This window comes from Eptesicus fuscus, chromosome 11, assembly GCF_027574615.1.
Source record: "Eptesicus fuscus isolate TK198812 chromosome 11, DD_ASM_mEF_20220401, whole genome shotgun sequence".
NCBI classification, from domain to species: domain Eukaryota; kingdom Metazoa; phylum Chordata; class Mammalia; order Chiroptera; family Vespertilionidae; genus Eptesicus; species Eptesicus fuscus.
This window is the reverse complement of record NC_072483.1, coordinates 48,257,300-48,269,932: the sequence shown is the minus strand read 5'-3', so window position 1 is coordinate 48,269,932 and position 12,633 is coordinate 48,257,300. Positions and strand designations below refer to the sequence as shown.

General features: G+C 36.3%; 1 protein-coding gene across 3 annotated transcripts in view; it reads right to left on the bottom strand.

The window, feature by feature from the left end:
- The window catches only part of DCAF17 (DDB1 and CUL4 associated factor 17), a 33,383-nt gene that overhangs the window by 14,208 nt on the left and 6,542 nt on the right, over positions 1-12,633 (bottom strand). For all 3 annotated transcript variants that reach the window (XM_008138761.3, XM_054723382.1, XM_028140989.2), the window contains exons 3-8: positions 10,991-11,081; positions 7,046-7,182; positions 5,614-5,692; positions 4,880-4,969; positions 2,160-2,264; positions 1,764-1,869 (exon numbers count right to left, since the gene is read on the bottom strand). In XM_008138761.3, the coding sequence (XP_008136983.2) occupies positions 1,764-1,869; positions 2,160-2,264; positions 4,880-4,969; positions 5,614-5,692; positions 7,046-7,182; positions 10,991-11,081 (608 nt within the window). The remainder of the gene's footprint in view (positions 1-1,763; positions 1,870-2,159; positions 2,265-4,879; positions 4,970-5,613; positions 5,693-7,045; positions 7,183-10,990; positions 11,082-12,633) is intronic.

Sequence of the window (12,633 nt, the reverse complement as noted above, 5' to 3'; positions counted from 1 at the left end):
CCAGTGTGGAAGTGATATTAGTACAATGAATGTAAGCAGTTAGGATAGGCCCTGTCACAATGGAAGCTTTTTTAAAGGATAGCCAGTACTACTATATTATTATTAGACAAGTTAACTTTAAGGGAATTTAGATACATCCGGTCAGTCACTGTCTTTTGGAGATTGACACCACATGAGAAATAAAAGAATACCTCGTTTTATTGTGTGTTGCTTTATTGTGATGGTCTAGAACTGAACTGCATTTTTTATAAACTGAAGGCAAGAACCTCCACCAGCAAAAAGATTCTGACTCCCTTTATTGTGATACTTGCTTTGATATGGTGGTCTGCAACTGAACTCACAATATCTCTGAGGTATGCCTGTGCTTGCTTTATTGTGATGGTCTAGAACTGAACTCAGAGTATCCCTGAAGGATGCCCATATCTGTTGGTGTTTCTTAGTCTTCTTCGATGACAATTAATTTTAGGTAGAGGTAACGGATTTACTCTTACAGAAATACATAAGCAGAAGGCACAGTATCTTTAGAAGATCAGAATTCCTTTTGGGCAGCCTTGTGAAGCACCACATGGTCTGCTTGAGCAAGTGGCTCATCTATGATTCCTTTGTTTACCCTTTTACTTGAGAGTTTAATCTTTGGTTTATGAGGCCACCACTGTCAGTAAAGGGGCTAATCTTAGGGAGACCACTTACTCATGTTATTATAGAAATGTGTGCTTTATTAGGCCTCTTTATACGCACAATTTACTACTATACATAGGTGACAGTTATCACCATACGGTAGAACTATGAGTGTTTAAATTTTCTCTATTTCATTTAATTTCATTTTCTATTTTTTCTGTAGTAAAAATAAACTGCTTTGTCTGGCCGATGTGGCACAGTGGTTGAGCATCGACCTATGAACCAAGAGGTCAGGGTTTGATTCCCGGTCAGGGCACAGGTCTGGGTTGTAGGTTCAATCCCCAGTGTGGGCCGTGCAGGAGACAGCCGATCAATGATTCTCTCTCACCATTGATGTTCCTGTCTTTCTCTCCCCTTCCCTTCCTCTCTGAAATCAATAAAAATATATTTTTAAAAAATATATTATTTTTAAGTTTACTCATGTGATTTTAATATCTTTTTCCAAATATTAAATCACATCCTTGTATTCCCAAGATGAACTCTGGTCAGTCATGGTTTATTTCTTTTAACATACACTGCTGAATTTGAGTAATATTTAGTTTCTTTTTTATTAAACTGCTGAATTTGATAAACTGGTTAAATAGAGAACATTTTTATTATATTTATAGAATTGAATATAATTTTATTTTTTGTGCTTTGTCAACCATTAAGTATACTAGGAGGTTCTTTCTGTGTCTAAGCTCTATATTCAGATAGAATGGTAATTATATTTTCCTTGGAAAATACCTTTCTTAGAAGTAGGTAAAATTGTAGAATTGCAAAACAGTAAGTGAAGAGGGGGCAAAGATAGTAACATTTGCTGCAACTCATCACTTTGCAGATAAGGAAATCCAGACTAGAGAGGTTAAGTGACTTGCCAAAGGTCATTGATCTCTGGCCAAGCAAGGCCCAGCATCTCCAAGCCTTCAGTTCAATGAATGAATGATAGATTTTTCTTGACATGTATTCAATAGCAAGGAGTATGCTGTATAAGAGTAAAATGAGTTGAGTTTGTAATTATAAGAAAAACATTTGGGTGATTACAATTAATAATTTACACGACTACTTATTTTTAAAGGTGAAAAAATACTATATGGTAGCCATACCTGTGAGTTTAATATTACAAGGAATGCCAAAAGGAGCCTCTCCCACAGTGCCAGCAGTCCCACCCCATCTGCATGCACACCCTAAGTCAAGTTTCTGTTGCATGAACTAAAAACAAAACAAAACAAAAATGGTGTCTTTAGCACCTACTTATTGCTGTCTGGAGAGAGAAAAATTTAAATTCACATGTATATGACAGAAAATGTCTTTATATTCAGGGCCTTTATGTTTATCTTCCCACCCTCTATTAAAGGTTATTTTGTCTTTCTGCATTTCCCAAATTTTTGTAGAGTAGAAATTTACACAAGTGTCTTACTTTAAAAGCATCTCATTAAAAACACCCTACTTCAATCCAAACTTCAAGTTAATTATAATAGGCAAATTCCAGTTTTCTCTACCTGTTCAGTGATGGCTTGGAAGCTATAGAGTCTGACCAGTCCTGAGCCGTACATCACAATCAGTATTCCATGAGATAAGGTAGCATCTGTAACGTTCCCGAAAATCTGAGGGGAAAGGTAGATATCACCTGAGAAAAGACCAGAAGGCCAATCCTCTGAGTGTTCACAGTGGTTTATGCATTTGCTTAATATTCAGGCTACCACTATAATACTGCTGCCTCACATCCTAAGATAATTATAATTTAGAAACTTGAAATTAAGGTGTTATTAGGGATGAGTGGTAAGCCACTGGAGTCTCATACTGAAGCACTAATGGAGATGCAGTAGCTTTCATCTGCTTCATCCATTTGCTTCAGTTTTGTCAATATCTTTTAATGACAAATTGTATTCCTCATGGATATAGCTTTACTTGAATCCACCTAATTCTAAATAAATATTTACTCTACCATGCATAGCCTGCCAGGGACCTGTTCTTTATGCTAAAATGTTATTTATAGACTTAATTTTTTAGCTAACAAGAGGGGGAGAGATTGGATCTAAAAAGTAATTCTAATAAGAAACAGCCAGCTCCAGCCAGATCTTTATCATTACCTTGTTCTTTAAATCTTTGGTAGTGTTTAATTTTTTAGTCATGTAAAAACCAAACAAGTTAAAGACTAACCACCTACTAAGCCATTAATCTAGCTAATTCAAGTAAGACTTTGGTTCATTGCTCCCTTTCTGTTTCTGTGCAGTGGACTTGGTCATGATTCTCCATAGTGATCCTATGCCTATTTTAATATTTAACAAAAGCCAGCATAGACAAATATTTACAGCAATGAAAGAATAGAGCCGAAACTGGTTTGGCTCAGTGGATAGAGCGTCGGCCTGCGGACTGAAAGGTCCCAGGTTCGATTCTGGTCAAGGTTGCGGGCATATCTCCAGTGGGGGGTGTGCAGGAGGCAGCTGATCGATGTACCTTGGTTGCGGGCATATCCCCAGTGGGAGGTGTGCAGGAGGCAGCTGATCGATGTTTCTCTCTCATCGATGTTTCTAACTCTCTATCCCTCTCCCTTCCTCTATGTAAAAAAATCAATAAAATATATTTTAAAAAAAAAGAATAGAGATTAAGTAAAAATGGGTTTCTATTTCTACTCAAGACAAGTTACTTAGTAAAGATTTACTACCCCAATAAATAGCTTAAAGTACATTCCAACTCTGGACCCTGGGTAGCCTGATCATGCATGGTAAGTAAAAAATATACTTCAATTCCAAGTAAGCATATTGAAACCATATTCCTCAAATGATAATCTTAGACATATGAGAATAAATAGAAACAATTTATGACTTTATTACGTGTTCATTCCTGCTGTAGACTGTAATTAGAATAGACAATTACTTAATCTACAAGCACAAGGAGGACAATTATGTTCATGAGTTATATGTGTTTTGGTTATCTCCTTAGAAGGTAAATTATAGTTTGCTTTCATCTTGACTAGCTCATGACTTTTTTTCACTGACCTTGGGTCCCCACAATGTTTGCGTAATACAAACATAGTTTCAATTACTGAGTGCTATAATAAAATAGCCACTCTATCTTAAAATTTGGTTTGTAATTTGGAGTCAAATTTAGTTTAAAATTCCCCAATACATTATGTTATAATGTCATAAAATGTTCAAAGTGCTTGATACAAAACAATTAATAAATAACTATTATTCTTCAGCCTTTATGCAATTTAGTATATTATGCTTATATAATATAAACTTTAAAAAAATACATTCATCTTGTTTGCTAATGCATACTAGTGGACCTTCAAGATTTGTTCTCTATTGGGAGGCTATTGATTCTTTTACTCAAAGGAAATTTGTCCTTCTTTCCTCTCATGTAACCACCCACAAACCAATAAGAATGGCAATAAAAATAAAACATAAAACTTAATTAGTTGGAAATGTACATATCCTACCTAATAAAAGGGTAATATGCAAATTGACCACACCTCTGCTATGCCCAAGCCACGTTACCAGCCAATCAGGATGACTATGCAAATTAACCCAGCCAAGATGGCGGCTAATTTGCATACACAGAGGGAGGGAGGAGTGAAGACTGAAGACACCATAGAAGGAAGAGGGAGGGAAAGTAGAAAGCAAGGCGGCTGCTGGAGGGAAAGCGCGGGCGGCTACAGAGGCGGGTGGTGGCGGCAGGCGTGGCAGCAGGGTGGGCAGGGCGTGCCCCGCCCACCCCACCTGCTCCGCCCCGCCCGCCGCAGTGGGAGAGGTGGGGGGGTGGGAGAGGTGCCAGTGGCAAGAGGGAAGCCCGCAGGGTCTTGCAGGAATCTTCCTGCAAAACAGGCCCCTAGTTTAATTATAAGACTTGTTTATATCTCATAAGTTTTAGATCTATTGTATACTTTGCAATTAAAATGTGGCTTTTTTGTTGCAGCTTTTCACCTTTATTTAATGATAATTTTAACAAACTTGGGAATAGTCCTCTGGAAAAATACCTTACTCATTTCATGATTTTATAAAATAGTGGCTTGTTAATGACCACTATTCAACACTATCCACATGAGAGACATAAAAGCATGCAGAAAGATGAAGGAATGATTAGGCTCTCTTCCCATGTTAAATGTTCTCATATATTTTGAAATAAAATAAACTAGGTCAGCAAGCCTTTTATAGTCAGGGGAACATGACTAATCACACCTAATAAACAAATAATTAAATCAGAAATGAGCGCTTACCTTTTTGTTGATCTCCAGAATCCCTATGAGTGAAAAAGGTAGAACATGGAACACTGCAAGGTACAGCAAGACAGGCTGTGGAAGGCCTGCCTAAAAGGAAAGACTAAAGTTACAGGCAGCTCTCAAGGGTATTTCAGAAACACTGTTTCCTGAGCTGAAAACATCCACCCGTCCTAGCAACAAAATATTATTTTATATTCTATACAAAAACATTTTATATACTGTAAAACAAAACACATATTATATATTGTATAACATATCCCTATATTATATTATAAATTATGTTTGTGTTAATATAAAATAAATACATTATATTTTAATGTAATATTAATAATTAATATTGTAAGTTGGAATTCAAACAATAAAGAGCCTAATTGAAAGACACATGGTTATTATGGTTATGTCATTTAAAAGCAGTGTTACTCTGACTTATTTACCGTATATGAAATGAGAAAAGAGTATTGACAATAAGAGCTTGAGTGACTTCTCTGCTTGAAGAGAATGGCTTCCTTACTTTGAAGAAAAGATCCCGTCAATTTCTTTCTGCTATGGAGTGTACAACAGTCTGCACTAGCCCTGAGTGGTTTAAAGGGAATTTCTGAAATTTGTGGAAAACAGCTTTTATAGCATGCTTCAGAAAACAAAGATCATTAGTTCTTTTATGCCAAATCAGCAGACAAATTCCTATGGAAAAAACAAATTCTGCATTTTATGGAATGTTTAAAGATGCCTACCTGCCGGGTCAATGCTGAGCCTTTGTTCTGAGCTGATTTGACTGCGATGACTTCTTGAGGAGTGTCCCAGCTCAAGTATCTTTTAAAAGAATGAGGCAAAGTTTATCCATTTGGGGGTAGAGGGAGGCTTCCTTATACTTAAATCAAAATATAATACATATTTTGTCAAATTTTAATAAAATATGTTTTATTGATTTTTATTTTATTTTTTAAAATATATTTTTATTGATGTCAGAGAGGAAGGGAGAGGGAGAGAGAGATAGAAACATCAGTGATGAGAGAGAATCACTGATTGGCTGCCTCCTGCACACCCCACACTGGGATCAAGCCTGCAATCTGAGCATGTGCCCTGACAGGGAATCGAACCGTGATCTCCTGATTCATAGGTTGATGTTCAACCACTGAGCCATGCTGTCTGGGCTGTTTTTATTCATTTTTAGAAAGAGAGGAAGGGAGTGGGATAGAGAGAGAGAAACATCAATGAGAGAAACATCATCGATCAGCTGCCTCCTGCACTCCCCGCCCTCTCGCCCTCCTTATTGGGGATTGAGCCTGCAACCCAGGCATGTGCCATGACTGGGAATCGAACTGGTGACCTTTTGGTTCATGGATTGACCCACTGATCCACACCAGCCAGTCATATGTCAAGTTTTTTAATTACTTAAATTATAAAAGCAAAGCAATTTATTTAAAAAACAAATAAATAGCTAAAAGAATTCCTTCCCAATCCTTATATGAAAATATTCTTATAAAAATATATAACTTTAATCCTTCTGAGTTTTGATGAAAATTGTTTGAGCTAACAGTATTCAAAACTTAGAAAACAAAATAACAATTTTATATAAAGTATAAAAAATATTACTTTCACATTTTGAATGCACATACTTCAAAAATTTACATCTAATTTATAAAACTAGTTGCTAAAATAACAGTTCTGAGATTGTACTAGGTGGGTAATTTAACTGAAATAGACTAGCCTTCAGGAAAGTCTACCAAAGTGCACCTGACATATAGAATATTATTTGTAGACTAGAGGCCCGTTGCACGAAACTTGTGCAAGGGGTGCGGCCCTTGCAGCAGCACTGGCTTCCTCCAGAAGGTCATCCAGAAGGACGTCCAGTCTAATTAGCATATTACGCTTTTACACAAGACTTTTTTATCTGCCAACTACTACAGGTTAGCTACTGATAAGGACACCAAAAAAAAGTTATAAAGAGTCTCTATCCTCAGAACTTCAATTTAGTCATGAGGAGAGAAAAAAAGAATAGGTATATAAATTGAGATCCAGGTATGCAATGGAAAACTAAAACACACACGCGTGCACACACACGCACACACACACACACACACACAAAACTTGCTTTGAATTTCCTGGGCCACAAGTCTCAAATTTTTATAATAAAATCTTGAATAATAAAGTCACAAATAATACCTGAATTTGCAATACGAAGCGAGATATATTTTCTCAAGGACTCTTCCCGTACTTGCTGATATACGAAGTAGCCAGTTATGGGCTGTCAGTGCTATGAGTGAGGATTTATAATCTGATGAATTGGGCAGCATTTCCCCCTAAAAAAATGAGATGGAAAAGTAAAACTACATGGCCATGAACAATCTGCAGTACTCAATGCCCAAAGAAAATAACTAAGCACTAAAGAAATAGTCAAATAAGTATATCAAAGAAATAATAGTAAATGCTCAAATATCCAAATAAAGAATTAAGACAAGGAAAAATAAGGTTGTGGGTAATTGTTTTCTTTAATTTTATTTATTTATTTTTTAAATCAAATTTACTGGGGTGACATTGGCTAATAAAATTACATAGATTTCAGGGATATAATTTGTGGGTAATTATTTTCATCATTAACTTATTAAGTGAGTCTATTCATATAAGCACTAAAACAGTACATAATGTATTACTTATTATTATTTATCATTAAGTATTCAACAAATGTTAACCAATCATCACAATAGTTGGAGTATTACTAATACTGCTGCTGTGATAAGGATGATAACAACAGTAACAAGTTCTTAAGGCCATGTAGAATAGCATAGCAATTAGGAGCCATCATTAGAATAGACATTTCCAAGACTTGTTTTCCTTTTGACAGAAGTCAAAATGGCAAAAGGGCAAATTATCCCATTATTCACTGTGGCTCCCCTCTAACTCAGGATGAAAAGCTATAATCCAGAATCAAGGCAGTCCAATGGGAACAGAAGATGGACCTGGTTTAAAGATAACCTACGTCACCAAGGAATTACACCCCAAAAAGGAAGGGGTTAGCTGCCTGGTGCACCTGCCACTGCAGAGCTACCACCAGGTGGAAGTCTAAGACAGGAAGACAAAGAAAGCAAAGGGTTCTATTTGATTTGTGGAATAAAAAGGAAGTTCTAAGAGGAGAGTTAAAAATAGGGAAGTTAAAATTAATCTAGTATTTGCTTAGGCAGTAAGTGAACAGAAAGAAATGAAGGCATAGTAATTTTATACATGCTCACAAAAATTTGTCTTCCCTTTCAAATGTTAGAAAAAAGAAATAAGAGGTACTTTTAAAATCAATTTTTTATTATATGGCGTGTTATATAAGCATCATCTCATGGAGATTTTTTAAAAATATATATATTTTATTGATTTTTTTACAGAGAGGAAGGGAGAAGGACAGAGAGTCAGAAACATCGATGAGCGAGAAACATCTATCAGCCGTCTCCTGCACATCTCCTACTGGGGATGTGCCCGCAGCCAAGGTACATGCCCTTGACCGGAATCGAACCTGGGACCTTGCAGTCCGCAGGCCGATGCTCTAATCCACTGAGCCAAACCGGTTAGGGCTCATGGAGATTTTTAAGTTTTTAAAAATGTAGTATTTATACCTTACCTATTAAAAAAATATGAAGGAGCATATATAATAGGTTTGAGCTATTTTCCTAAACCAAAAGTTATATTCCACACATTGTCTCAGAAAAGAACGGTGCTAATTTAAATATAGTTTCACATCAGTATGTTAAAAACAATGCAATATGTTTCTTAATTTTTCTTAATGGAAAATCTTCACTTCAAATGAGAACAAAATGTTTAACAAGAAGTAACGCTAGGAATTAAGTAACCTGAAACTCTGTTTTTATAGGACTGCTCTAAATTTGTAGGTGCTTTGTACTAGTGTCTTCAAAACTTTTCTCAATTAAAAAATTTGTCCTCATCCTCCCTGCACCAATGAAAATGAATACAAAAGGCTTTCTATGTTGGGGCACAACAGTTATTTTTAGGTTTCAATAAGGAGTTGGGGAAGAAAACATAGATTTAAAGCTTTCTGATTTTTAAAATGGAGCCTTCTGTGAACAGAAAAGAACGTGTCCAGGAAAAAAGAAAGCAGTAGCTACAGAAATCTACAATTCTATGTAAAAACAGTGTATTGTTTTGCTTTTTAAAATAATTTTAATGGTAAATTCAAAGTGGAGCCTTCTTATCCTTTAAACTTTATTTTTGGTCACATATTGTGAGTTCTATTTTCTCTAAAGAACAGCCAACCAGATTCAAAGACCTGATTAATTTATTGTAGTGTTTCCTAAGTGTATTTCTTATTACACTGATCCCATGGAAGACTATTATTTAGAAATATACCCAGCCTTAGCCAGTTTGGCTCAGTGGACAGAGCGTCGGCCTGTGGACTGAAGGGTCCCAGGTTCAATTCCACTCAAGGGCACATACCTCGGTTGCAAGCTCCTCCCTGGCCCAGGCCTGGGTCGGGGTGCATGTAGGAGGCAACCAATCAATGTGTTTCTCTCACATCCATATTTCTCTCCATCATTCCCTCTTTCTTCCTCTCTCCTTAAAAATCAATGGAAAAATATCCTCAGGTGAGGATTAACAAAAAGAAAAAAAAAGAAATATACCTAAAAAAAAGAAGTTCTATGATCAAGAGTTTGGGAAAATAGCTTCATAATCACTATGCACATTAGAATTATTATAAGTATTATTACTATTAAAGGCTCTGAGAAGTAATTCTATAAATTTGTTTAACGTTTAAAGTTTAAACGTTTAACGTTTAACCCCAAACTTGTCTACAACCCATTTCCTCCAAACTCCTTTAGCAACTACAAGATATTAACATCTAATGAAAATAGTATTTTGAAAAATACACACTAGGACAATATTGGTCTAATGGAATAAGCTTATATTATTACTAGAGGCCTGGTGCAAGAATTCATGCACAGGTGGGGTCCAGCTGGCCCGCCCCAATCGGAGTGTGTGTGTGTGGCAATTGGGGCGGGGCTTGCCAGGGGGAGGGGTTGTGGCGGTTGGCCAATTAGCTGCGGGGCTGGCCAGGGGGCGGGGACACAAGAGATTGGCAGGCTGCCCCGCCCCTGATCGGAGTCAGGGGGCCAATCAGGGGTGGGGCCGGCCAGGGGGATGAGGGGCGGGGGAGAGGCCACGGGCAGATGGCCAGCCAGCCCCGCCCCCTGGTCGAACTCCCAGTCGAGGAAACAATTTGCATATTAGCCTTTTATTATATAGTATTATTATTATTATTGATTTTAGAGCAAGAGAGGGAGGGAGAGATAGAGAAATATCAATGTTGTTCAACTTACTTATGCATTTATTGGTTTATTCTTGTATATGCTCTGACCCAGGATCGAAACCTCAACCTTGGTGTATCGGAACGACGCTCTCACCAACTGAGCTACTCGGCCAGGGCCTCATTGTTTTTTATTTTTATCTTACGATTTTCCTAACAAGATTCCTAGAGGAAACTCATAAGATTTTCCTTTCAAACAATCATGTAACATAATTATTACCCCTAACATGTAACATAACCTGTAACAACATATTTTGTTTCAGTATAGTAAGTAGAATGATTTCTTAAACACTAAAAATAACCATAAACTAATTTTTATTTCTTATGGAACTTTTAATGAGGTCATAATTTTTTTTAATTTTCAAGATTTATAAACGGCATCAAATTTAAAAAATAGCCCTGGCTGGTTTGGCTCAGTGGATAGAGCATCGGCCTTCGGACCGAGGGGTCCCGGGTTCGATTCCGGCCGGGGGCACATGCCTGGGTTGCAGCTCGATCCCCTCTAGGAGGCAAGCAGGAGACCGCCAATCAATGATTCTCTCTCATCATTGATATTTCTATCTCTCCCTCTTCCTTCCTCTCTGAAGTCAATAAAGAAATATATTTTTTAAAAAAATTTAAAAAATATATTTTGAATATTATTTCATGAGGAAAAATAATAATCAAAAGATAAGTTTTCTTTAATTCCTTTCAAGATCCAGGAATCTCTATAATATTTAAGTTTTATTCCCTTGTACAATATATTAATAATAATCAGTTCTAGGCTAAAATTGCTTTAAAAACAAATGCCTAAAAACAAATCTTACCACTGGGCATTCCCATAATAAAGCATCCTCTATTTTTTCTGATTTGGAGCATTTTGGCATTTCATAAAGTTTTCTTGGCTCTGATGCAACACTGGAAAAAAAAGAAAAATAAATGATTAATGACAACTCATCTTAATAACTGAGACAGTGTTTGCTCAGGTTTGAGTGATTTTTTTCTATTCAGAGATTTAGACTACCAAAATGCAACTTACTAGTTTGCTTTCCTCTTCTTCTATATGTTAATATTTTTTCTGATTATAAAATTCATAATACATATTCATAGAAAAAATATCTTTAAAAAATAATAAAATTTAAATAGATTTATACTGTGAAAATGTCAAAAATAACCACTATTAACATTTTGGTTCATTTCCCTCTACTTTTTCTTTACATACATTTACCTACCTGCAGGTTATTTTCCAAAATAGAATCATGAACATTTACTATGAATATCTTGGTAGAATTCTACGATGTTCATATTTGTTTCTCTAATATTTTTTAATGAAAATTAATTAGGTAAAGAGTCCAATTATTTTAGAATGAAAATTAGTGGATTAAAAAAGGAAATACCCTTTAAGGTTTGTTTATTCCCAAAATGCCTTTCAGAAAGGTTGAATAAGTTTATACTTCTGCCTATATTAAACACTACATTTTTTAATGTAAAAAAATAGTTTCTTGCTTTTAATTTATATTTCTGATTACTGCTGAAATGTGCTCGTAGATGTTTTCATTTTTCTAACTGATGAACTTTAAAATTAAACTATTATTTAGACAAAGTTTTGAGGGTAACAATTTTATTCACCTTTGATCTTTTCTCAAATCAAAGAGAATTTGCCCTAGCTGGTTTGGCTCAGTGGTTAGAGTGTCAGCCCTCAGACTGAAGGGTCTGGGGTTCGATTCTGGTCAAGGGCTCGTACCTTGGGTGCAGGTTCAATCCCTAGTCCCAGGTGGGGGCACGTGCAGGAGGCAACCAATCCATGTCTCTCTCTCACATCAATGTCTCTCTCTGTCTCTACTCCTTCCTTCCACTGTCCCTCTAAAAATTAATGGGGGGAAAATATATCCTTGGGTGAATATTAACAAAAAGAGAATTTCACAGGAATGAAAGCAACCTCATATTTGATTCTAACCTATGGGGAAAACACCCCTGAATGCCATACTAAAGAACGTAAATACTACTTAACAACAATGCCATTTCCACTGATTTTCTTTTTTTTTTAATATATTTTTATTGATTTCAGAGAGGAAGGCAGAGGGAGAGCGAGATAGAAACATCAATGATGAGAGAGAACCATTGATTGGCTGCCTCCTGCACACCCCACACTGGGGATCGAGCCTGAAACCTGGGCATGTGCCCTGACTGGGAATCCAACTGTGACCTTCCTAGTTCATAGGCCAATCCTCAACCACTGAGCCACACTGGCCGGGCTCCACTGATTTTCTTTAAAAATTAAAACAGATACCTTTAAATTGGGAAAGCTATTTAAAAAAAAAAGGCATTAAATGAAACCAAATAATTACTGCTCATTTTAATAGGTCTAATGACATTATGATCATACAAGAAAATGTCCAGATTGCCACTTCCAGCATGATAACACGAGGAGCTCTGTGGGTGTGCTCCCCAGGAAAACTGGTGGAACTTA